The sequence below is a fragment of the Ranitomeya imitator genome, chromosome 7, assembly GCF_032444005.1.
Source record: "Ranitomeya imitator isolate aRanImi1 chromosome 7, aRanImi1.pri, whole genome shotgun sequence".
NCBI classification, from domain to species: Eukaryota; Metazoa; Chordata; class Amphibia; order Anura; family Dendrobatidae; genus Ranitomeya; species Ranitomeya imitator.
Genome location: NC_091288.1, coordinates 39,850,650 through 39,876,550, shown reverse-complemented (window position 1 = coordinate 39,876,550; position 25,901 = coordinate 39,850,650). Strand labels below are relative to the sequence as shown.

The following is a 25,901-nucleotide window of genomic DNA, read 5'->3' as shown; positions in this document are numbered from 1 at the left end:
ATGTTCTGTATGACCGGGAGAAGGAAACTCTGAAAACGTATACAAGTCCAATTTTTTTTACTTTGCATTTAAAAAACGGTCAACTTTTCTCAGATCTGATTTTCATCTGTTTTTACAATTGATGTCATTCATTTTTCTCATATGAAAATAAAACTGATAAAGCTTTTCCAAGTTTCTACTATCAGACAGACAGCACCACGACGCCATCCGGATGCCATCTATGTGCTGTCTGTTTTTATTTCATGGACCGAATCACTTGATGGAAGAGTTTGGTCTGAAATATGGACAAAATTCGGACATGTCACTATTATCATGGACACCTGTAAAGGGCCATAGACTATAAGGTGTCCGTGTGCTATCTGTTAAAAATCAGAATGCACTCGTACATGAAAAACGGATGTGAATGAGGTCCAGGAGAAAGGAAAGTTTGGAGAAAAAAACTTTCACAGAACATTTAAAATGGGTGAATATTATCCGGCCTCACAGTGCAGAAGTCTAGTGATGACTCGGATTAATGATCTATTCAGAGTTTTTTTTAGATGAGGTTTTTTTGCTCAATATATTTTTTATATTCAATGTTCACAATTAGATGGATGTGACGCAAAAGAAATGAAATGACTGTAAGGAAGCAATAATGGTAGTGATGTGATTAAAGTGTAATTTCTATGTTGACTATATAATAAAATACTACCTTTCTATGGGTTACTTATTTAATGGTCATTTGTAAAGTGTTTTGAGACCATTGGCTCAAAAGGGCTACCTTGGAGAGACTCCATATGGCCGGTCCCATAGGAATCTCGGCTTTCACCTTATACAGGGATCTGGACTTACAATGGGGTCCCCTAGGTTGTGTCCACAGAATAGTTGGTAGTCAGAGGAGCAAGGAGTGAGGTAAAAGTAGTCAAACCAGTAATGTTAGCAAACCGAGGGACATAACAAGGAATAGAAATAGCTAGGGTGACATACCAGGAGGTCAGTCAAAAGCAAAGTTAGGCAATACTAGGTAAAAATCAGGTTGAATCTTTATATATAAGTAGTCAAAGTCACAAGTCGGGTCAGGATCAGATTCAAAACAATAGACATATAGCACCAAAGACCAAGGAAGAAACAAAGTGATAACTCGTAACTTCTAGCAATCTGCTGGGAGTATAAATAGGGTGTGGTGGTGCCTCATAGGCCACAGAAGGGAGCTGATTACATCTGCCGAGCAGCTGGACTGCGCACACACTCTCCCGTGGATGTATGACAAGGCAAGTCCCAGTCACACCAGTATTCTTAGCTAGACAGTGCCTGAGCCACCCAGTGATACTGGTAATGCAGCCTTCTATACCAGCAAAATGAATGCGACGACGCCTGGTGACAAAAGGTAGATGGTGCAGGAGAAGGTCCAGATAAGGATATAACATAACTGAAATATGTCCAAAAGGATGAATTAAAGGACCGTGAGACTGTTTAAGAAGATGGCCGATGTCGCCTTATTTTTTGATCATCCACCACTTATTATAATGTCTTTGCTAAACCTTTTTACATGAGATGAAATTGCATATTTATTTCCATATAATAAAAATAATGGAAATTATTGTTGAGGTCCATATGACAGTTTAGAGATATAACTTTTAGATATAAAATCAGTAAAGTAAGAGTATAGCATTTTTTCACTAAAATATATAAAATAAAATTAAAAAATACCAAGTCATATAAAAGTCTGTTTTTTTGTTTTGTTTTGTTTTGTTTTTAAAGCCAAGAACAAGGAATATTGACAGAATGAAAATCATAAAGTAATTGGCTAAAATGAAGAAGTTGGTATTATTACAAAGTTACAGTCATTTTTACTTACCATAAAGGGAATACACCGAGCCTGGCAATTACGAAGACCACAGCAAACACAACAAACAGGAGGTCGCACAGTTTTTGACACTTTGAATAATTTGCCATTTTGGCTGCCTGGAATATAAAAGAATGGACAGTTATTAGAGTCTGACTGATGGCTGCTGTATGTAATTAACCACTGACAGGTTTCTATTTCCATCCTGAAAATTGTTTGTGAGGATGAAAATGAATGCAGACGTTCCAGCTGGGATAATTATTAAAGCTTTAGAAGTGGTTGAATAGCAGTGGTGCATTTGGCCTGTATATTCCCCTGCAAATGTACATGTTAGAAAAGACAGCTGATCTGGACCCTAAGTCACTAAAGGTCATGGATCCTGTACTGGAGCCATCATACACTTTGGTTGGATTAAAAAAAAATGCAATTAAGGGTCACAAATCATTTGCAACATTTGCTTTTTGCAGGTCTTGCACTAAAATGTTGGAGTTTTCTAACTAATGGGGTTCTGGTCCAAGTTCAGGTATAGTCCTGGTACCCAAACCGAACTTTGGAATAAAGTTCGGGCCGGGTACCAGAACTCGATCTTTCGCGTGTCACTCATCCCTAGATTTAGCATCACCCTAAGGGTAGAGTGACACAACAATAGATTTTCTCATTTGAAAGAATTGGGCTGATTATGTTAATGACACTCTGATCAGAGTGTGAGCACAGTGTGATCCAATTATCTTGGGTGAGAAGATGGAGAAAAAAATTCTCCATCTTCTCCATTCAGTCAGTCTATAAAAATCTGAATGCATTCAGATGTCACGCAAGACCAGTCGAATGTTTTTAACTGACTCTCTGACTTGCATGGTCGAATGCCATCCAAATATTGAAATAGAATTGGGCATGCAGCAATTTTTTCATAATTTGACAAGTGGATGGCCTCATAGACCAACAATGGTCCGAGTGCAATACGATATGTTGTCTTATCGCTCTCGAACCGAAAATACGGTTGTGTGCACCTGCCCAAATGGTCAGTCTGTCCTGTATTATGATCAGGGCTGAGCTATAGTACTACACACTACAGTCAATGTTGTTATGTCAGTTTCTACAGAGAATGGGTGTAACCTCCTTATTCTGCTGATCCGTGGTAGTCCTGTGGTGGGTTCCTCACATTAGCACATTGATGGCGGGTCTCTCCTAATTGTAGACTGCTAATATAAAATGCCAGAAACCTCCTTTAATACTGTTGCACTTAAGGCTACTTTCACACTTCCATCTTTTGGGCTACGTCGCAATGCGTCATTTTGGAGAAAAAAACACATCCTGCAAAGTTGCCCGCAGGATGCGTTTTTCTCCATAGACTTGCATTAGCGACGCATTGTGACGTATGGCCACATGTCGCATCTGTTGTGCGACGGATGTGTCGTGTTTTGGCGGACCGTCGGCACAAAAAAACATTCCATGTAACTTTTTTTGTGCGACGTGTCCGCCATTTCCGACCGCGCATGCGCGGCCGGAACTCCGCCCCCTCCTCCCCAGACATTACAATGGGGCAGCGGATGCGTTGAAAAACTGCATCCGCTGCCCTCGTTGTTCATTTATTTCACAACGTCCATCTGGACGTTGGGCCGATGCATGGCGACGGCCCCGTACCGACGGAAGTGTGAAAGTAGCCTAAGCCACTTTTGTCTAGCTTCGGCTTTATGATCACAGCTTTCTTGCAGACTGACGCAGGTTTCCTACCAGGAATTTTAGCATTCTAATCTTTGTCATCATTTTTTATAAGAGATGGCGCTATATCATTTTATATTAGGGAAATTTCTTGTGTGATAATTATATTAAATTTAGACCACTTTGTGGTGTCAAAAATAATTCGAATCCATTAAGATTTCACCATTTTACTATTTGTACAGATATTACCACCACAAAACATAAAAAATGGAAGGTTGCAAAAAATGTGGACTGTAGAATCCCTGGTCCCATCTTACTGTAGAACAAAGAGTCTCACCTCTAGCAAAACATCCGCCATGTCATGAAGGCACATCACCAAGGTACCTACTCGTACCATGTTGTTGACATATGAGAATGTGATGAGGGATACAGTTGCAAGATGGTGAAGGAACATAATTCCAAAATCCTACAAGAGAACATAAAGGTTATATTATAAAAGAGGCAGCAAGATATAAATTAATTTCCATATTGATTTGATTTATTAATCCTGATATTGTCTCTTTGCAACTTAAAAGGTAAAACCTGTATAAACCCAGCAGCAGTTCTGGAGCCTCCACCTTTGTACAAGGAGGAACAGAAGGAGCAGTGCCAGAGCCCTGCAAAATGACCTCCAGCAACCCACTAACATCCATGTGTCTGCTCAAACTGTCAGAAACAGACTACCTTAGAGTGGTATGAGGGCCTGACGTCCACAAGTGTGAGTTCAGCGCTGGAGCCCGCGCAAAACAAGGGGGTCCGGCATCGGTGTACTATTATGCCCGATGTCAGAAAGGGGTTAAAATTCAAAAACGGGCTAACAAAATATCGTATCTACACCAAAATGGTATCAATAAAAACATCAACTTGGCATGCAAAAAATAAGGCCTCACCCAGCCCAAGCCCCCGGAAAATGGAGACGCTATGGGTTTAGTAAAAGGGCACAATTTATTTTTTTTAACAAACTTAGAATTTTTTTTTACCACTTAAATACAAAACAACCTAGACATGTTTGGTATCTATGAACTCGTAATGACCTCGAGAATCATAATGGCAGGTAAGTTATAGCATTTGGTGAATATGGTAAAAAAAAACATAAAAACAGTTGGCATTGCACTTTTTTGCAATTTCACCGCACTTGGAATTCTTTCCCGTTTTCATGTTCACAATATGGTAAAAAACAATGGTGTTATTGAAAAGTACAACTCGTCCCGCAAAAACAAGCCCTCACATCGCCATACCCAAAAATAAAAAATAGAATGTGTCATTACATCAGCTTTCACTGTAGACCTCGACGCACGTTTCGAGCCTACGTCATGTGGGGTCCCCCAGAATTATCAATGCTGGAGCTAATTAGTATTCATGATGCTCCTGATGGATATTGAACCCAGCAGACATAACACTGACTACATATAAACAGCACTGGTTTGGGAGGTGAGGAAGAATTTATTTTACACTTTTCTCACTCTTCCGGACCCAATGCACAACCGCTTTAGACAGCCTATTAGTGTCAGAAAGAACTTTGCAATGCTTTGTTATCCCTGTATTGGCAAGAAAATTGAATACTTGCAGCCAGAGATCTCATAGATTATTGCTGATTATTGGAGATCCATGTAGTCTGCCTCATTGTGATCTGTTTAGCATCAGAAAATCCATGTAACAAAAAAGCATTGTCTAAAGTTGACTAACCCTAAAGTCTTTTCATGTTCTGCTTACGAAAATAAACTAAAATACTGTTACACTATATAACAGTATAACAAGTATATGCTCTAAAATAATATTTTGCATAAGAATATTTCGTGGTCATTTTTAAGGCTTAATAATGCCTGATATTCATGGAAAATATTTCCTTTCCAAAATACATTAAAACTGTCACCAAGCAGAAAAATTCCATTCAGATAACCTTATAATGTCAGCCAAAATGACGTTAGGGCAGCCAATGCTAACTCAATCTGTAGCATCACAATGCCATAGACTATTTTTAGTCAGCCTGTTCTAAGGTTTGACGACAGATCTCTACATTTCTTGCATAATCGAGATAAAAGGAAAAAAAACATAATCTCATTACATATTTGTATACAGAACTGTAGAGAATAACATGTGAGTATCACAGAGCGTCATCCTTAGCAAAGTTGCAGCAATGTAGGAGAGAATACATCAACTTGATCTGATTAAAGTCGATGTCCAGCCAAGAACTCAGTTTTGCTTTTGGCAAAAGATTGCACCTCCAGAAGTCCCACCACTCTTTTCTGCAATTTTTCTTTACTTTTAACCCATCTTTGCTCATACGATAAGGCTAGGGTCACATAACGGTGTATTCTCTCCTCCAAGAGAATTGAGTAAATTATGCAAATCACCCACTGATCAGAGTTTGATCAGAGTTTGATCAGAGTGTGATATGAATTTTTTCAGATGAGAAGATGTAAAAAAATAAAATTCTCTATATTCTCCTGTGGAGGCACAGGGGATCAGCGGGTGCCCCAGTTCGCTAGCCTAAACCGCATGGACCAGGGACGATCCCACCAAATGCCTGCTCTCCTTTGACCGTGGGCATAATACTACTCAGACAACACAGGGTGTGGGTAATACAATGTGGCAATACTTTATTGAACCACAAAACAAGCAAATAACCCATAGAACAGTCCCAGCAAAATACCCAAGATGGTGCAAGATTACAGTCTCACCCTTGCTCTGAATCGCAGCTGTGACTTCAGAGTTTCTATAGCCAACTACCCCCTCCTGTATCACACACTGAGAGGAGGAAACAACAAGCTTAGTGTCATGCAGCTGCAGTGCAGTACAGCGCAACCTTCACCAGGGGGAATTTTATAGGGACGTGAGACTGCACACACTGAGCAGCTGAACAGATGCCACCTAGTGGCAAGAGAGTAGTCAGAAAAGCCGAATCAGGGCACAAGATAACACATCAGTACAAAAAGGATATAAACAGAAAGGATCGTCAGGATGTAGCAAGGGATCAGTAAACAAGGGCGAGCAAAATACGGTACAATAGGGACAAATCAAGACAGAGTCAATAGCCAAGCCAGGAGGTCAGAATCAAAGAATCAAGCAGAACAGACAAACACAGGGAATGGGCAGACAGAGGGGGATAACAGACACAGGACAAGTCAGGGTTCACAGCAGGACAAACTAAGGGGTTCCAGAGTCAGATTCACAAGCCGAAGACAGAACTATAGCTGACACTGCCAGCAAGATTCATGGGAGCTAAATAGCAAACCTGAACCCAGAATGAGGCAGAGCAAAGATAACCCTTGACATGATCCGTCCAAAAAAGGGCAGACACTAATAAACCCTGGAACGGATCATGACACTTAGGAAGCTGTCAGTCCATTGAGGTACAAGGCCAGGTGACAGGAGGGTCACAACCTGGCTTCTCCGAGCATGTTCAAGGAACCATGTGTCCGATGGGTCACAACCTGGCTTCGCCGAACATCTCCATGGAGCCAGGTGACCAGTGGGTCCACATCATGACCTGCTTAAATGTATCCATAGGTTCAGTGATGGTCAATGGAGCAGATCTATATTCTTTCAGCTGGCTGTGGTCCTCTAAGCTGGCATCCTGTAGAATGTCAAATCTGTGTCCCTCATGATGGAGCTATTATCTGGCAGCTATCCTGTAGAGTGTTCCTGGCTGTGTTTTTGTAAAGAGTCTCCGGTTCTTTGGATATCTGGATCTCTTGGCTCATCTGTTACAGAGGCATATCCCACTTACAGTTAGGTCCATATATATTTGGACAGAGACAACATTTTCCTAATTTTGGTTATAGACATTACCACAATGAATTTTAAACAAAACAATTTCGGTGCAGTTGAAGTTCAGACTTTCAGCTTTCATATGAGTGTATCCACATTAAAATTGGATGAAGGGTTTAGGAGTTTCAGCTCCTTAACATGTGCCACCCTGTTTTTAAAAGGATCAAAAGTAATTGGACAGATTCAATAATTTTTAAATTAAATGTTCATTTTTAGTACTTGGTTGAAAACCCTTTGTTGGCAATGACTGCCTGAAGTCTTGAACTCATGAACATCACCATACGCTGTGTTTCCTCCTTTTTGATGCTCTGCCAGGCCTTCACTGTGGTGGTTTTCAGTTGCTGTTTGTTTGTGGGACTTTCTGTCTGAAGTTTAGTCTTTAACAAGTGAAATGCATGCTCAATTGGGTTGAGATCAGGTGACTGACTTGGCCATTCCAAAATATTCCACTTCTTTGCTTTAATAAACTCCTGTGTTGCTTTGGCTTTATGTTTTGGGTCATTGTCCATCTGTAGTATGAAACGACAACCAATCAGTTTGGCTGCATTTGGCTGGATCTGAGCACACAGTATGGCTCTGAATTCCTCAGAATTCATTCCGCTGCTTCTGCCCTGTGTCACATCATCAATAAACACTAGTGACCCAGTGCCACTGGCAGCCATGCATGCCCAAACCATCACACTGCCTCCGCCGTGTTTTACAGATGATGTGGTATGCTTTGGATCATGGGTTGTATCATGCTTTCGCCATACTTTTCTCTTTCCATCATTCTGGTAGAGGTTGATCTTGGTTTCATCTGTCCAAAGAATGTTCTTCCAGAACTGTGCTGGCTTTTTTAGATGCTTTTTTGGCAAAGTCCAGTCTAGCGTTTTTATTCTTGATGCTTATGAGTGGCTTGCACCGTGCAGTGAACCCTCTGTATTTACTTTCATGCAGTCTTCTCTTTATGGTAGATTTGGATATTGATACGCCGACCACCTGGAGAGTGTTGTTCACTTGGTTGGCTGTTGTGAAGGGGTTTCTTTTCGCCATGGAGATAATTCTGCCATCATCCACCACTGTTGTCTTCCGTGGGCGCCCAGATCTTTTTGCATTGATGAGTTCACCAGTGCTTTTTTTCTTTCTGAGGATGTACCAAACTGTAGATTTTGCCACTCCTAATATTGTAGCAATTTCTCGGATGGGTTTTTTCTGTTTTTGCAGCTTAAGGATGGCTTGTTTCACCTGCATGGAGAGGTCCTTTGACCACATGTTTACTTCACAGCAAAACCTTCCAAATGCAAGCACCACACCTCAAATCAACTCCAGGCCCTTTATATGCTTAATTGAGAATGACATAGCGAAGGGATTGCCCACACCTGTCCATGAAATAGCCTTGGAGTCAATTGTCCAATTACTTTTGGTCCCTATTAAAACAGGGTGGCACATGTTAAGGAGCTGAAATTCCTAAACCCTTCATCCAATTTTAATATGGATACCCTCAAATGAAAGCTGAAAGTCTGATCTTCAACTGCATCTGAATTGTTTTGTTTAAAATTCATTGTGGTAATGTCTATAACCAAAATTAGAAAAATGTTGTCTCTGTCCAAATATATATGAACCTAACTGTATATAACTCACAACCATTGTCCTTCAAGCCAGCATCCAGAAGTCAAGAGGAAGATGTGATGAGATTAATTTGCATTGTTTGACTAGTTAATCAGTTTGCATAGTTTTTACTCTTCTGTTTTGCAAGTCAATAAGCTAGCTGGCCTGGACAATGTGTAATCAACATATCAGCAAACATCACTGTTCAATTACGCAGATTCACTGTCATCCAGGACAACAGCACAATTTGTTACAACAAACATCAACTTAAATGTCAATATTACACGCTCATACGACCAAAAGTCAGTGTTATCTTGAACAAACAAAGAGCAAACACATAAATTCAAAATTCAACATATAGATAACAGTCAATTCCTCCTGGCTTAATGAAAATAGGAGTCTGGTTAATTAAGGTAAAATTCTGTGTTGTCACATCTCCATTGTGTTAGTCCTTGAAAAACAGACTGCACAAAGATATCATCCGGGTGCAGTCCCATGATTTCCATTAATCCACTGTTTTGCATGGTTGAGTGCAATCCAATAGTCGGATCAAACTCTGACATATTGCGATTTTTTTCTTTGGTAAATCTCAGTCTGAGTATAAAAATCAGACATTTGCACGGCCCCATGGACTAACACTGGTCCAAGTGTGATCCGATGCTTTGTCGGATCACACTAAGACCAAAAATACGGCCATCTGTGCTAGTCCTAACACTCACTTATGGAAATGTATGATCTTTTAAGAAATTAGATAACTAAAGTGAAACATACTTTGTTCAATCTGTTTTAATTTTCTGATTGCATATTTATTCTGTTTTCTATATGTGAATATGAAGGCAGCCATCTTTCCCTAGTAGATTAAAAAATCAGCTATAGCTATATTCCTTACAGTAGACACTTGGCCATAAGAAAAAATAGTCTAAAAAAAACTATTTCACCTATATGGGACAGTAGTGTGGGCATGCTCTGTGTCATGGGCAGCAGTCAGCATAAAGGGAAGGGAAGGAGAATATTATTTACTGACTTTTGGCTTACCACTGTTTACAAAACTCCTAGCCAATCTTGGGAATAGTATATACCCCATAACATAATATTTTGGTGCAGAACAGTGCTAAAAGGTATAATGTTTATGATGTGATATAAAGTTTTCTTAAATTTTCTAAGAGATCAACAGTCAAGGAGAAGTTTCTTCTCTGGGAATTGTTATGGCTGGCAATCAGGCAACACAGCGTGCAGTAATCAGCGCACATACAGAGATCTGGCAATAACCAAAAACAATAGGACGAGCTCTGAGACGTGGAATCTCTGTAGACTGCAGTACCTGATCTATCCTCACACAACTATAAGCAGCAGTGGATTGCGCCTATCACTACCTATGCAACTCGGCACTGCCTGAGGAGCTGACTAGCCTGAAGATAGAAATACAAGCCTGACTTACCTCAGAGAAATACCCCAAAGGAATAGGCAGCCCCCCACATATAATGACTGTTAGCAAGATGAAAAGACAAACGTAGGAATGAAATAGATTCAGCAAAGTGAGGCCCGATATTCTAGACAGAGCGAGGATAGCAAAGAGAACTATGCAGTCTACAAAAAACCCTAAAACGAAAACCACGCAAAGGGGCAAAAAGACCCACCGTGCCGAACTAACAGCACGGCGGTGCACCCCTTTGCTTCTCAGAGCTTCCAGCAAAAGTTAATAGCAAGCTGGACAGAAAAAACAGAAAACAAACTAGAAGCACTTATCTAGCAGAGCAGCAGGCCCAAGGAAAGATGCAGTAGCTCAGATCCAACACTGGAACATTGACAAGGAGCAAGGAAGACAGACTCAGGTGGAGCTAAATAGCAAGGCAGCCAACGAGCTCACCAAAACACCTGAGGGAGGAAGCCCAGAGACTGCAATACCACTTGTGACCACAGAAGTGAACTCAGCCACAGAATTCACAACAGTACCCCCCCCTTGAGGAGGGGTCACCGAACCCTCACCAGAACCCCCAGGCCGACCAGGATGAGCCACATGAAAGGCACGAACAAGATCTGGGGCATGGACATCAGAGGCAAAAACCCAGGAATTATCTTCCTGAGCATAACCCTTCCATTTGACCAGATACTGGAGTTTCCGTCTAGAGACACGAGAATCCAAAATCTTCTCCACAATATACTCCAATTCCCCCTCCACCAAAACAGGGGCAGGAGGCTCCACAGATGGAACCATAGGTGCCACGTATCTCCTCAACAACGACCTATGGAATACATTATGTATGGAAAAGGAGTCTGGGAGGGTCAGACGAAAAGACACCGGATTGAGAATCTCAGAAATCCTATACGGACCAATAAAACGAGGTTTAAATTTAGGAGAGGAAACCTTCATAGGAATATGACGAGAAGATAACCAAACCAGATCCCCAACACGAAGTCGGGGTCCCACACGGCGTCTGCGATTAGCGAAAAGCTGAGCCTTCTCCTGGGACAAGGTCAAATTGTCCACTACCTGAGTCCAGATCTGCTGCAACCTGTCCACCACAGAATCCACACCAGGACAGTCCGAAGACTCAACCTGTCCTGAAGAGAAACGAGGATGGAACCCAGAATTGCAGAAAAATGGAGAGACCAAGGTAGCCGAGCTGGCCCGATTATTAAGGGCGAACTCAGCCAACGGCAAAAATAACATAACATAGTAACATAACATAGTTAGTAAGGCCGAAAAAAGACATTTGTCCATCCAGTTCAGCCTATATTCCATCATAATAAATACCCAGATCTACGTCCTTCTACAGAACCTAATAATTGTATGATACAATATTGTTCTGCTCCAGGAAGACATCCAGGCCTCTCTTGAACCCCTCGACTGAGTTCGCCATCACCACCTCCTCAGGCAAGCAATTCCAGATTCTCACTGCCCTAACAGTAAAGAATCCTCTTCTATGTTGGTGGAAAAACCTTCTCTCCTCCAGACGCAAAGAATGCCCCCTTGTGCCCGTCACCTTCCTTGGTATAAACAGATCCTCAGCGAGATATTTGTATTGTCCCCTTATATACTTATACATGGTTATTAGATCGCCCCTCAGTCGTCTTTTTTCTAGACTAAATAATCCTAATTTCGCTAATCTATCTGGGTATTGTAGTTCTCCCATCCCCTTTATTAATTTTGTTGCCCTCCTTTGTACTCTCTCTAGTTCCATTATATCCTTCCTGAGCACCGGTGCCCAAAACTGGACACAGTACTCCATGTGCGGTCTAACTAGGGATTTGTACAGAGGCAGTATAATGCTCTCATCATGTGTATCCAGACCTCTTTTAATGCACCCCATGATCCTGTTTGCCTTGGCAGCTGCTGCCTGGCACTGGCTGCTCCAGGTAAGTTTATCATTAACTAGGATCCCCAAGTCCTTCTCCCTGTCAGATTTACCCAGTGGTTTCCCGTTCAGTGTGTAATGGTGATATTGATTCCCTCTTCCCATGTGTATAACCTTACATTTATCATTGTTAAACCTCATCTGCCACCTTTCAGCCCAAGTTTCCAACTTATCCAGATCCATCTGTAGCAGAATACTATCTTCTCTTGTATTAACTGCTTTACATAGTTTGTTACATAGTTACATAAAATGACACCCAATCATCCTGGTCAGCGGAAACAAAACATCTCAGATATGTTTCCAAGGTCTGATTGGTTCGTTCGGTCTGGCCATTAGTCTGAGGATGGAAGGCCGAGGAGAAAGATAGGTCAATGCCCATCCTACCACAAAAGGCTCGCCAGAACCTCGAGACAAACTGGAACCTCTGTCAGAAACAATATTCTCAGGAATGCCATGTAAACGAACCACATGCTGGAAGAACAAAGGCACCAAATCAGAGGAGGAAGGCAATTTAACCAAGGGCACCAGATGGACCATTTTAGAAAAGCGATCACAGACCACCCAAATGACCGACATTTTTTGAGAAACGGGAAGGTCAGAAATGAAATCCATCGAAATATGTGTCCAAGGCCTCTTCGGGACCGGCAAGGGCAAAAGCAACCCACTGGCACGTGAACAGCAGGGCTTAGCCCTAGCACAAATTCCACAGGACTGCACAAAAGCACGCACATCCTGTGACAGAGACGGCCACCAGAAGGATCTAGCAACCAACTCCCTGGTACCAAAGATTCCTGGATGACCGGCCAGCACCGAACAATGAAGTTCAGAGATAACTTTACTAGTCCACCTATCAGGGACGAACAGTTTCTCGGCCGGACAACGATCAGGTTTATTAGCCTGAAATTTCTGCAACACTCTCCGCAAATCAGGGGAGATGGCAGACACAATGACTACTTCCTTGAGGATACTCGCCGGCTCAGATAACCCCGGAGAGTCGGACACAAAACTCCTAGACAGAGCATCCGCCTTCACATTTTTAGAGCCCGGAAGGTATGAAATCACAAAATCAAAACGAGCAAAAAATAACGACCAACGGGCCTGTCTAGGATTCAAGCGCTTGGCAGACTCAAGATAAGTAAGGTTCTTATGATCAGTCAAAACCACCACGCGATGCTTAGCACCCTCAAGCCAATGACGCCACTCCTCGAATGCCCACTTCATGGCCAGCAACTCTCGGTTGCCCACATCATAATTACGCTCAGCAGCAGAAAATTTCCTGGAAAAGAAAGCACATGGTTTGAACACTGAGCAACCAGAACCTCTCTGTGACAAAACCGCCCCTGTACCAATCTCAGAAGCATCAACCTCGACCTGGAACGGAAGAGAAACATCAGGTTGACACAACACAGGGGCACAGCAAAAACGACGCTTCAACTCCTGAAAAGCTTCCACGGCAGCAGAAGACCAATTAACCAAATCAGCACCCTTCTTGGTCAAATCGGTCAATGGTCTGGCAATGCTAGAAAAATTACAGATGAAGCGACGATAAAAATTAGCAAAGCCCAGGAATTTCTGCAGACTTTTTAGAGATGTCGGCTGAGTCCAATCCTGGATGGCCTGAACCTTAACCGGATCCATCTCGATAGTAGAAGGGGAAAAGATGAACCCCAAAAATGAAACTTTCTGCACACCGAAGAGACACTTTGATCCCTTCACGAACAAGGAATTAGCACGCAGTACCTGGAAAACCATTCTGACTTGCTTCACATGAGACTCCCAATCATCTGAGAAGATCAAAATGTCATCCAAGTAAACAATCAAGAATTTATCCAGATACTCACGGAAAATGTCATGCATAAAAGACTGAAAAACAGATGGAGCATTGGCAAGTCCGAACGGCATCACCAGATACTCAAAATGACCCTCGGGCGTATTAAATGCCGTTTTCCATTCATCTCCCTGCCTGATTCTCACCAGATTATACGCACCACGAAGATCAATCTTAGTAAACCAACTAGCCCCCTTAATCCGAGCAAACAAGTCAGAAATCAATGGCGAGGGATACTGAAACTTAACAGTGATCTTATTAAGAAGGCGGTAATCAATACACGGTCTTAGCGAACCATCCTTCTTGGCTACAAAAAAGAACCCTGCTCCCAATGGTGACGACGATGGGCGAATATGTCCCTTCTCCAGGGACTCCTTCACATAACTGCGCATAGCGGTGTGTTCAGGTACGGACAAATTAAATAAACGACCCTTAGGGAATTTACCACCAGGAATCAAATCGATAGCACAATCACAATTCCTATGCGGAGGTAGGGCATCAGACTTGGACTCTTCAAATACATCCTGAAAGTCCGACAAGAACTCTGGGATGTCAGAAGGAATGGATGACGAAATAGACAAAAATGGAACATCACCATGTACTCCCTGACAACCCCAGCTGGTTACCGACATAGAGTTCCAATCCAATACTGGATTATGGGTTTGTAGCCATGGCAACCCCAACACGACCACATCATGCAAATTATGCAGTACCAGAAAGCGAATAACTTCCTGATGTGCAGGAGCCATGCACATGGTCAGCTGGGCCCAGTACTGAGGCTTATTCTTGGCCAAAGGTGTAGCATCAATTCCTCTCAACGGAATAGGACACCGCAAAGGCTCCAAGAAAAATCCACAACGTTTAGCATAATCCAAATCCATCAGATTCAGGGCAGCGCCTGAATCCACAAACGCCATGACAGAATACGATGACAAAGAGCACATTAAGGTAATGGACAAAAGGAATTTGGACTGTACAGTACCAATAACGGCAGAGCTATCGAACCGCCTAGTGCGTTTAGGACAATTAGAAATAGCATGAGTAGAATCACCACAATAGAAACACAGTCTGTTCAGACGTCTGTGTTCTTGCCGTTCTACTTTAGTCATAGTCCTGTCGCACTGCATAGGCTCAGGTTTACTCTCAGACAATACCGCCAGATGGTGCACAGATTTACGCTCGCGCAAGCGACGACCGATCTGAATGGCCAAGGACATAGACTCATTCAAACCAGCAGGCATAGGAAATCCCACCATTACATCCTTAAGAGCCTCAGAGAGACCCTTTCTGAACAAAGCCGCTAGTGCAGATTCATTCCACAGAGTGAGTACTGACCACTTCCTAAATTTCTGACAATATACTTCTACATCATCCTGACCCTGGCATAAAGCCAGCAGATTTTTCTCAGCCTGATCCACTGAATTAGGCTCATCGTAAAGCAATCCCAGCGCCTGGAAAAATGCATCAACATTACTCAATGCAGAATCTCCTGGTGCAAGAGAAAACGCCCAGTCCTGTGGGTCGCCGCGCAAAAAAGAAATAATAATCAAAACCTGTTGAATAGGATTACCAGAAGAATGAGGTTTCAAGGCCAAAAATAGCTTACAATTATTTCTGAAGCTCAGGAACTTAGTTCTGTCACCAAAAAACAAATCAGGAATCGGAATTCTTGGTTCTAGCATCGATTTCTGATCAATAGTATCTTGAATCTTTTGTACATTTACAACGAGATTATCCATTGAGGAGCACAGAGCCTGAATATCCATGTCCACAGCTGTGTCCTGAAGCACTCTAATGTCTAGGGGAAAAAAAAGACTGAAGACAGAGCTAAGAAAAAAAAATGATGTCAGGATTTCTTTTTTCCCTCTATTGGGAATCATTGGTGTGTCTCCTTGTACTGTTATGGCTGGCAATCAGGCAACACAGCGTGCAGTAATCAGCGCACATACAGAGATCTGGCAATAACCAAAAACAATAGGACGAGCTCTGAGACGTGGAATCTCTGTAGACTGCAGTACCTGATCTATCCTCACACAACTATAAGCAGCAGTGGATTGCGCCTATCACTACCTATGCAACTCGGCACTGCCTGAGGAGCTGACTAGCCTGAAGATAGAAATACAAGCCTGACTTACCTCAGAGAAATACCCCAAAGGAATAGGCAGCCCCCCACATATAATGACTGTTAGCAAGATGAAAAGACAAACGTAGGAATGAAATAGATTCAGCAAAGTGAGGCCCGATATTCTAGACAGAGCGAGGATAGCAAAGAGAACTATGCAGTCTACAAAAAACCCTAAAACGAAAACCACGCAAAGGGGCAAAAAGACCCACCGTGCCGAACTAACAGCACGGCGGTGCACCCCTTTGCTTCTCAGAGCTTCCAGCAAAAGTTAATAGCAAGCTGGACAGAAAAAACAGAAAACAAACTAGAAGCACTTATCTAGCAGAGCAGCAGGCCCAAGGAAAGATGCAGTAGCTCAGATCCAACACTGGAACATTGACAAGGAGCAAGGAAGACAGACTCAGGTGGAGCTAAATAGCAAGGCAGCCAACGAGCTCACCAAAACACCTGAGGGAGGAAGCCCAGAGACTGCAATACCACTTGTGACCACAGAAGTGAACTCAGCCACAGAATTCACAACAGTACCCCCCCCTTGAGGAGGGGTCACCGAACCCTCACCAGAACCCCCAGGCCGACCAGGATGAGCCACATGAAAGGCACGAACAAGATCTGGGGCATGGACATCAGAGGCAAAAACCCAGGAATTATCTTCCTGAGCATAACCCTTCCATTTGACCAGATACTGGAGTTTCCGTCTAGAGACACGAGAATCCAAAATCTTCTCCACAATATACTCCAATTCCCCCTCCACCAAAACAGGGGCAGGAGGCTCCACAGATGGAACCATAGGTGCCACGTATCTCCTCAACAACGACCTATGGAATACATTATGTATGGAAAAGGAGTCTGGGAGGGTCAGACGAAAAGACACCGGATTGAGAATCTCAGAAATCCTATACGGACCAATAAAACGAGGTTTAAATTTAGGAGAGGAAACCTTCATAGGAATATGACGAGAAGATAACCAAACCAGATCCCCAACACGAAGTCGGGGTCCCACACGGCGTCTGCGATTAGCGAAAAGCTGAGCCTTCTCCTGGGACAAGGTCAAATTGTCCACTACCTGAGTCCAGATCTGCTGCAACCTGTCCACCACAGAATCCACACCAGGACAGTCCGAAGACTCAACCTGTCCTGAAGAGAAACGAGGATGGAACCCAGAATTGCAGAAAAATGGAGAGACCAAGGTAGCCGAGCTGGCCCGATTATTAAGGGCGAACTCAGCCAACGGCAAAAATGACACCCAATCATCCTGGTCAGCGGAAACAAAACATCTCAGATATGTTTCCAAGGTCTGATTGGTTCGTTCGGTCTGGCCATTAGTCTGAGGATGGAAGGCCGAGGAGAAAGATAGGTCAATGCCCATCCTACCACAAAAGGCTCGCCAGAACCTCGAGACAAACTGGAACCTCTGTCAGAAACAATATTCTCAGGAATGCCATGTAAACGAACCACATGCTGGAAGAACAAAGGCACCAAATCAGAGGAGGAAGGCAATTTAACCAAGGGCACCAGATGGACCATTTTAGAAAAGCGATCACAGACCACCCAAATGACCGTCATTTTTTGAGAAACGGGAAGGTCAGAAATGAAATCCATCGAAATATGTGTCCAAGGCCTCTTCGGGACCGGCAAGGGCAAAAGCAACCCACTGGCACGTGAACAGCAGGGCTTAGCCCTAGCACAAATTCCACAGGACTGCACAAAAGCACGCACATCCCGTGACAGAGACGGCCACCAGAAGGATCTAGCAACCAACTCCCTGGTACCAAAGATTCCTGGATGACCGGCCAGCACCGAACAATGAAGTTCAGAGATAACTTTACTAGTCCACCTATCAGGGACGAACAGTTTCTCGGCCGGACAACGATCAGGTTTATTAGCCTGAAATTTCTGCAACACTCTCCGCAAATCAGGGGAGATGGCAGACACAATGACTACTTCCTTGAGGATACTCGCCGGCTCAGATAACCCCGGAGAGTCGGACACAAAACTCCTAGACAGAGCATCCGCCTTCACATTTTTAGAGCCCGGAAGGTATGAAATCACAAAATCAAAACGAGCAAAAAATAACGACCAACGGGCCTGTCTAGGATTCAAGCGCTTGGCAGACTCAAGATAAGTAAGGTTCTTATGATCAGTCAAAACCACCACGCGATGCTTAGCACCCTCAAGCCAATGACGCCACTCCTCGAATGCCCACTTCATGGCCAGCAACTCTCGGTTGCCCACATCATAATTACGCTCAGCAGCAGAAAATTTCCTGGAAAAGAAAGCACATGGTTTGAACACTGAGCAACCAGAACCTCTCTGTGACAAAACCGCCCCTGTACCAATCTCAGAAGCATCAACCTCGACCTGGAACGGAAGAGAAACATCAGGTTGACACAACACAGGGGCACAGCAAAAACGACGCTTCAACTCCTGAAAAGCTTCCACGGCAGCAGAAGACCAATTAACCAAATCAGCACCCTTCTTGGTCAAATCGGTCAATGGTCTGGCAATGCTAGAAAAATTACAGATGAAGCGACGATAAAAATTAGCAAAGCCCAGGAATTTCTGCAGACTTTTTAGAGATGTCGGCTGAGTCCAATCCTGGATGGCCTGAACCTTAACCGGATCCATCTCGATAGTAGAAGGGGAAAAGATGAACCCCAAAAATGAAACTTTCTGCACACCGAAGAGACACTTTGATCCCTTCACGAACAAGGAATTAGCACGCAGTACCTGGAAAACCATTCTGACTTGCTTCACATGAGACTCCCAATCATCTGAGAAGATCAAAATGTCATCCAAGTAAACAATCAAGAATTTATCCAGATACTCACGGAAAATGTCATGCATAAAAGACTGAAAAACAGATGGAGCATTGGCAAGTCCGAACGGCATCACCAGATACTCAAAATGACCCTCGGGCGTATTAAATGCCGTTTTCCATTCATCTCCCTGCCTGATTCTCACCAGATTATACGCACCACGAAGATCAATCTTAGTAAACCAACTAGCCCCCTTAATCCGAGCAAACAAGTCAGAAATCAATGGCGAGGGATACTGAAACTTAACAGTGATCTTATTAAGAAGGCGGTAATCAATACACGGTCTTAGCGAACCATCCTTCTTGGCTACAAAAAAGAACCCTGCTCCCAATGGTGACGACGATGGGCGAATATGTCCCTTCTCCAGGGACTCCTTCACATAACTGCGCATAGCGGTGTGTTCAGGTACGGACAAATTAAATAAACGACCCTTAGGGAATTTACCACCAGGAATCAAATCGATAGCACAATCACAATTCCTATGCGGAGGTAGGGCATCAGACTTGGACTCTTCAAATACATCCTGAAAGTCCGACAAGAACTCTGGGATGTCAGAAGGAATGGATGACGAAATAGACAAAAATGGAACATCACCATGTACTCCCTGACAACCCCAGCTGGTTACCGACATAGAGTTCCAATCCAATACTGGATTATGGGTTTGTAGCCATGGCAACCCCAACACGACCACATCATGCAAATTATGCAGTACCAGAAAGCGAATAACTTCCTGATGTGCAGGAGCCATGCACATGGTCAGCTGGGCCCAGTACTGAGGCTTATTCTTGGCCAAAGGTGTAGCATCAATTCCTCTCAACGGAATAGGACACCGCAAAGGCTCCAAGAAAAATCCACAACGTTTAGCATAATCCAAATCCATCAGATTCAGGGCAGCGCCTGAATCCACAAACGCCATGACAGAATACGATGACAAAGAGCACATTAAGGTAATGGACAAAAGGAATTTGGACTGTACAGTACCAATAACGGCAGAGCTATCGAACCGCCTAGTGCGTTTAGGACAATTAGAAATAGCATGAGTAGAATCACCACAATAGAAACACAGTCTGTTCAGACGTCTGTGTTCTTGCCGTTCTACTTTAGTCATAGTCCTGTCGCACTGCATAGGCTCAGGTTTACTCTCAGACAATACCGCCAGATGGTGCACAGATTTACGCTCGCGCAAGCGACGACCGATCTGAATGGCCAAGGACATAGACTCATTCAAACCAGCAGGCATAGGAAATCCCACCATTACATCCTTAAGAGCCTCAGAGAGACCCTTTCTGAACAAAGCCGCTAGTGCAGATTCATTCCACAGAGTGAGTACTGACCACTTCCTAAATTTCTGACAATATACTTCTACATCATCCTGACCCTGGCATAAAGCCAGCAGATTTTTCTCAGCCTGATCCACTGAATTAGGCTCATCGTAAAGCAATCCCAGCGCCTGGAAAAATGCATCAACATTACTCAATGCAGAATCTCCTGGTGCAAGAGAAAACGCCCAGTCCTGTGGGTCGCCGCGCAAAAAAGAAATAATAATCAAAACCTGTTGAATAGGATTACCAGAAGAATGAGGTTTCAAGGCCAAAAATAGCTTACAATTATTTCTGAAGCTCAGGAACTTAGTTCTGTCACCAAAAAACAAATCAGGAATCGGAATTCTTGGTTCTAGCATCGATTTCTGATCAATAGTATCTTGAATCTTTTGTACATTTACAACGAGATTATCCATTGAGGAGCACAGAGCCTGAATATCCATGTCCACAGCTGTGTCCTGAAGCACTCTAATGTCTAGGGGAAAAAAAAGACTGAAGACAGAGCTAAGAAAAAAAAATGATGTCAGGATTTCTTTTTTCCCTCTATTGGGAATCATTGGTGTGTCTCCTTGTACTGTTATGGCTGGCAATCAGGCAACACAGCGTGCAGTAATCAGCGCACATACAGAGATCTGGCAATAACCAAAAACAATAGGACGAGCTCTGAGACGTGGAATCTCTGTAGACTGCAGTACCTGATCTATCCTCACACAACTATAAGCAGCAGTGGATTGCGCCTATCACTACCTATGCAACTCGGCACTGCCTGAGGAGCTGACTAGCCTGAAGATAGAAATACAAGCCTGACTTACCTCAGAGAAATACCCCAAAGGAATAGGCAGCCCCCCACATATAATGACTGTTAGCAAGATGAAAAGACAAACGTAGGAATGAAATAGATTCAGCAAAGTGAGGCCCGATATTCTAGACAGAGCGAGGATAGCAAAGAGAACTATGCAGTCTACAAAAAACCCTAAAACGAAAACCACGCAAAGGGGCAAAAAGACCCACCGTGCCGAACTAACAGCACGGCGGTGCACCCCTTTGCTTCTCAGAGCTTCCAGCAAAAGTTAATAGCAAGCTGGACAGAAAAAACAGAAAACAAACTAGAAGCACTTATCTAGCAGAGCAGCAGGCCCAAGGAAAGATGCAGTAGCTCAGATCCAACACTGGAACATTGACAAGGAGCAAGGAAGACAGACTCAGGTGGAGCTAAATAGCAAGGCAGCCAACGAGCTCACCAAAACACCTGAGGGAGGAAGCCCAGAGACTGCAATACCACTTGTGACCACAGAAGTGAACTCAGCCACAGAATTCACAACAGTACCCCCCCCTTGAGGAGGGGTCACCGAACCCTCACCAGAACCCCCAGGCCGACCAGGATGAGCCACATGAAAGGCACGAACAAGATCTGGGGCATGGACATCAGAGGTAAAAACCCAGGAATTATCTTCCTGAGCATAACCCTTCCATTTGACCAGATACTGGAGTTTCCGTCTAGAGACACGAGAATCCAAAATCTTCTCCACAATATACTCCAATTCCCCCTCCACCAAAACAGGGGCAGGAGGCTCCACAGATGGAACCATAGGTGCCACGTATCTCCTCAACAACGACCTATGGAATACATTATGTATGGAAAAGGAGTCTGGGAGGGTCAGACGAAAAGACACCGGATTGAGAATCTCAGAAATCCTATACGGACCAATAAAACGAGGTTTAAATTTAGGAGAGGAAACCTTCATAGGAATATGACGAGAAGATAACCAAACCAGATCCCCAACACGAAGTCGGGGTCCCACACGGCGTCTGCGATTAGCGAAAAGCTGAGCCTTCTCCTGGGACAAGGTCAAATTGTCCACTACCTGAGTCCAGATCTGCTGCAACCTGTCCACCACAGAATCCACACCAGGACAGTCCAAAGACTCAACCTGTCCTGAAGAGAAACGAGGATGGAACCCAGAATTGCAGAAAAATGGAGAGACCAAGGTAGCCGAGCTGGCCCGATTATTAAGGGCGAACTCAGCCAACGGCAAAAATGACACCCAATCATCCTGGTCAGCGGAAACAAAACATCTCAGATATGTTTCCAAGGTCTGATTGGTTCGTTCGGTCTGGCCATTAGTCTGAGGATGGAAGGCCGAGGAGAAAGATAGGTCAATGCCCATCCTACCACAAAAGGCTCGCCAGAACCTCGAGACAAACTGGAACCTCTGTCAGAAACAATATTCTCAGGAATGCCATGTAAACGAACCACATGCTGGAAGAACAAAGGCACCAAATCAGAGGAGGAAGGCAATTTAACCAAGGGCACCAGATGGACCATTTTAGAAAAGCGATCACAGACCACCCAAATGACCGACATTTTTTGAGAAACGGGAAGGTCAGAAATGAAATCCATCGAAATATGTGTCCAAGGCCTCTTCGGGACCGGCAAGGGCAAAAGCAACCCACTGGCACGTGAACAGCAGGGCTTAGCCCTAGCACAAATTCCACAGGACTGCACAAAAGCACGCACATCCCGTGACAGAGACGGCCACCAGAAGGATCTAGCAACCAACTCCCTGGTACCAAAGATTCCTGGATGACCGGCCAGCACCGAACAATGAAGTTCAGAGATAACTTTACTAGTCCACCTATCAGGGACGAACAGTTTCTCGGCCGGACAACGATCAGGTTTATTAGCCTGAAATTTCTGCAACACTCTCCGCAAATCAGGGGAGATGGCAGACACAATGACTACTTCCTTGAGGATACTCGCCGGCTCAGATAACCCCGGAGAGTCGGACACAAAACTCCTAGACAGAGCATCCGCCTTCACATTTTTAGAGCCCGGAAGGTATGAAATCACAAAATCAAAATGAGCAAAAAATAACGACCAACGGGCCTGTCTAGGATTCAAGCGCTTGGCAGACTCAAGATAAGTAAGGTTCTTATGATCAGTCAAAACCACCACGCGATGCTTAGCACCCTCAAGCCAATGACGCCACTCCTCGAATGCCCACTTCATGGCCAGCAACTCTCGGTTGCCCACATCATAATTACGCTCAGCAGCAGAAAATTTCCTGGAAAAGAAAGCACATGGTTTGAACACTGAGCAACCAGAACCTCTCTGTGACAAAACCGCCCCTGTACCAATCTCAGAAGCATCAACCTCGACCTGGAACGGAAGAGAAACATCAGGTTGACACAACACAGGGGCACAGCAAAAACGACGCTTCAACTCCTGAAAAGCTTCCACGGCAGCAGAAGACCAATTAACCAAATCAGCACCCTTCTTGGTCAAATCGGTCAATGGTCTGGCAATGCTAGAAAAATTACAGATGAAGCGACGATAAAAATTAGCAAAGCCCAGGAATTTCTGCAGACTTTTTAGAGATGTCGGCTGAGTCCAATCCTGGATGGCCTGAACCTTAACCGGATCCATCTCGATAGTAGAAGGGGAAAAGATGAACCCCAAAAATGAAACTTTCTGCACACCGAAGAGACACTTTGATCCCTTCACGAACAAGGAATTAGCACGCAGTACCTGGAAAACCATTCTGACTTGCTTCACATGAGACTCCCAATCATCTGAGAAGATCAAAATGTCATCCAAGTAAACAATCAAGAATTTATCCAGATACTCACGGAAAATGTCATGCATAAAAGACTGAAAAACAGATGGAGCATTGGCAAGTCCGAACGGCATCACCAGATACTCAAAATGACCCTCGGGCGTATTAAATGCCGTTTTCCATTCATCTCCCTGCCTGATTCTCACCAGATTATACGCACCACGAAGATCAATCTTAGTAAACCAACTAGCCCCCTTAATCCGAGCAAACAAGTCAGAAATAAATGGCAAGGGATACTGAAACTTAACAGTGATCTTATTAAGAAGGCGGTAATCAATACACGGTCTTAGCGAACCATCCTTCTTGGCTACAAAAAAGAACCCTGCTCCCAATGGTGACGACGATGGGCGAATATGTCCCTTCTCCAGGGACTCCTTCACATAACTGCGCATAGCGGTGTGTTCAGGTACGGACAAATTAAATAAACGACCCTTAGGGAATTTACCACCAGGAATCAAATCGATAGCACAATCACAATTCCTATGCGGAGGTAGGGCATCAGACTTGGACTCTTCAAATACATCCTGAAAGTCCGACAAGAACTCTGGGATGTCAGAAGGAATGGATGACGAAATAGACAAAAATGGAACATCACCATGTACTCCCTGACAACCCCAGCTGGTTACCGACATAGAGTTCCAATTCAATACTGGATTATGGGTTTGTAGCCATGGCAACCCCAACACGACCACATCATGCAAATTATGCAGTACCAGAAAGCGAATAACTTCCTGATGTGCAGGAGCCATGCACATGGTCAGCTGGGCCCAGTACTGAGGCTTATTCTTGGCCAAAGGTGTAGCATCAATTCCTCTCAACGGAATAGGACACCGCAAAGGCTCCAAGAAAAATCCACAACGTTTAGCATAATCCAAATCCATCAGATTCAGGGCAGCGCCTGAATCCACAAACGCCATGACAGAATACGATGACAAAGAGCACATTAAGGTAATGGACAAAAGGAATTTGGACTGTACAGTACCAATAACGGCAGAGCTATCGAACCGCCTAGTGCGTTTAGGACAATTAGAAATAGCATGAGTAGAATCACCACAATAGAAACACAGTCTGTTCAGACGTCTGTGTTCTTGCCGTTCTACTTTAGTCATAGTCCTGTCGCACTGCATAGGCTCAGGTTTACTCTCAGACAATACCGCCAGATGGTGCACAGATTTACGCTCGCGCAAGCGACGACCGATCTGAATGGCCAAGGACATAGACTCATTCAAACCAGCAGGCATAGGAAATCCCACCATTACATCCTTAAGAGCCTCAGAGAGACCCTTTCTGAACAAAGCCGCTAGTGCAGATTCATTCCACAGAGTGAGTACTGACCACTTCCTAAATTTCTGACAATATACTTCTACATCATCCTGACCCTGGCATAAAGCCAGCAGATTTTTCTCAGCCTGATCCACTGAATTAGGCTCATCGTAAAGCAATCCCAGCGCCTGGAAAAATGCATCAACATTACTCAATGCAGAATCTCCTGGTGCAAGAGAAAACGCCCAGTCCTGTGGGTCGCCGCGCAAAAAAGAAATAATAATCAAAACCTGTTGAATAGGATTACCAGAAGAATGAGGTTTCAAGGCCAAAAATAGCTTACAATTATTTCTGAAGCTCAGGAACTTAGTTCTGTCACCAAAAAACAAATCAGGAATCGGAATTCTTGGTTCTAGCATCGATTTCTGATCAATAGTATCTTGAATCTTTTGTACATTTACAACGAGATTATCCATTGAGGAGCACAGAGCCTGAATATCCATGTCCACAGCTGTGTCCTGAAGCACTCTAATGTCTAGGGGAAAAAAAAGACTGAAGACAGAGCTAAGAAAAAAAAATGATGTCAGGATTTCTTTTTTCCCTCTATTGGGAATCATTGGTGTGTCTCCTTGTACTGTTATGGCTGGCAATCAGGCAACACAGCGTGCAGTAATCAGCGCACATACAGAGATC

The 25,901-nt window shown here is 43.7% G+C and overlaps 1 protein-coding gene across 2 annotated transcripts in view; it reads right to left on the bottom strand.

The window, feature by feature from the left end:
* Positions 1-25,901, bottom strand: part of CERS6 (ceramide synthase 6) — a 228,465-nt gene that overhangs the window by 25,222 nt on the left and 177,342 nt on the right. For both annotated transcript variants that reach the window (XM_069733079.1, XM_069733080.1), the window contains exons 7-8: positions 3,822-3,950; positions 1,838-1,944 (exon numbers count right to left, since the gene is read on the bottom strand). In XM_069733079.1, coding sequence (XP_069589180.1) covers positions 1,838-1,944; positions 3,822-3,950 — 236 coding nt within the window. The remainder of the gene's footprint in view (positions 1-1,837; positions 1,945-3,821; positions 3,951-25,901) is intronic.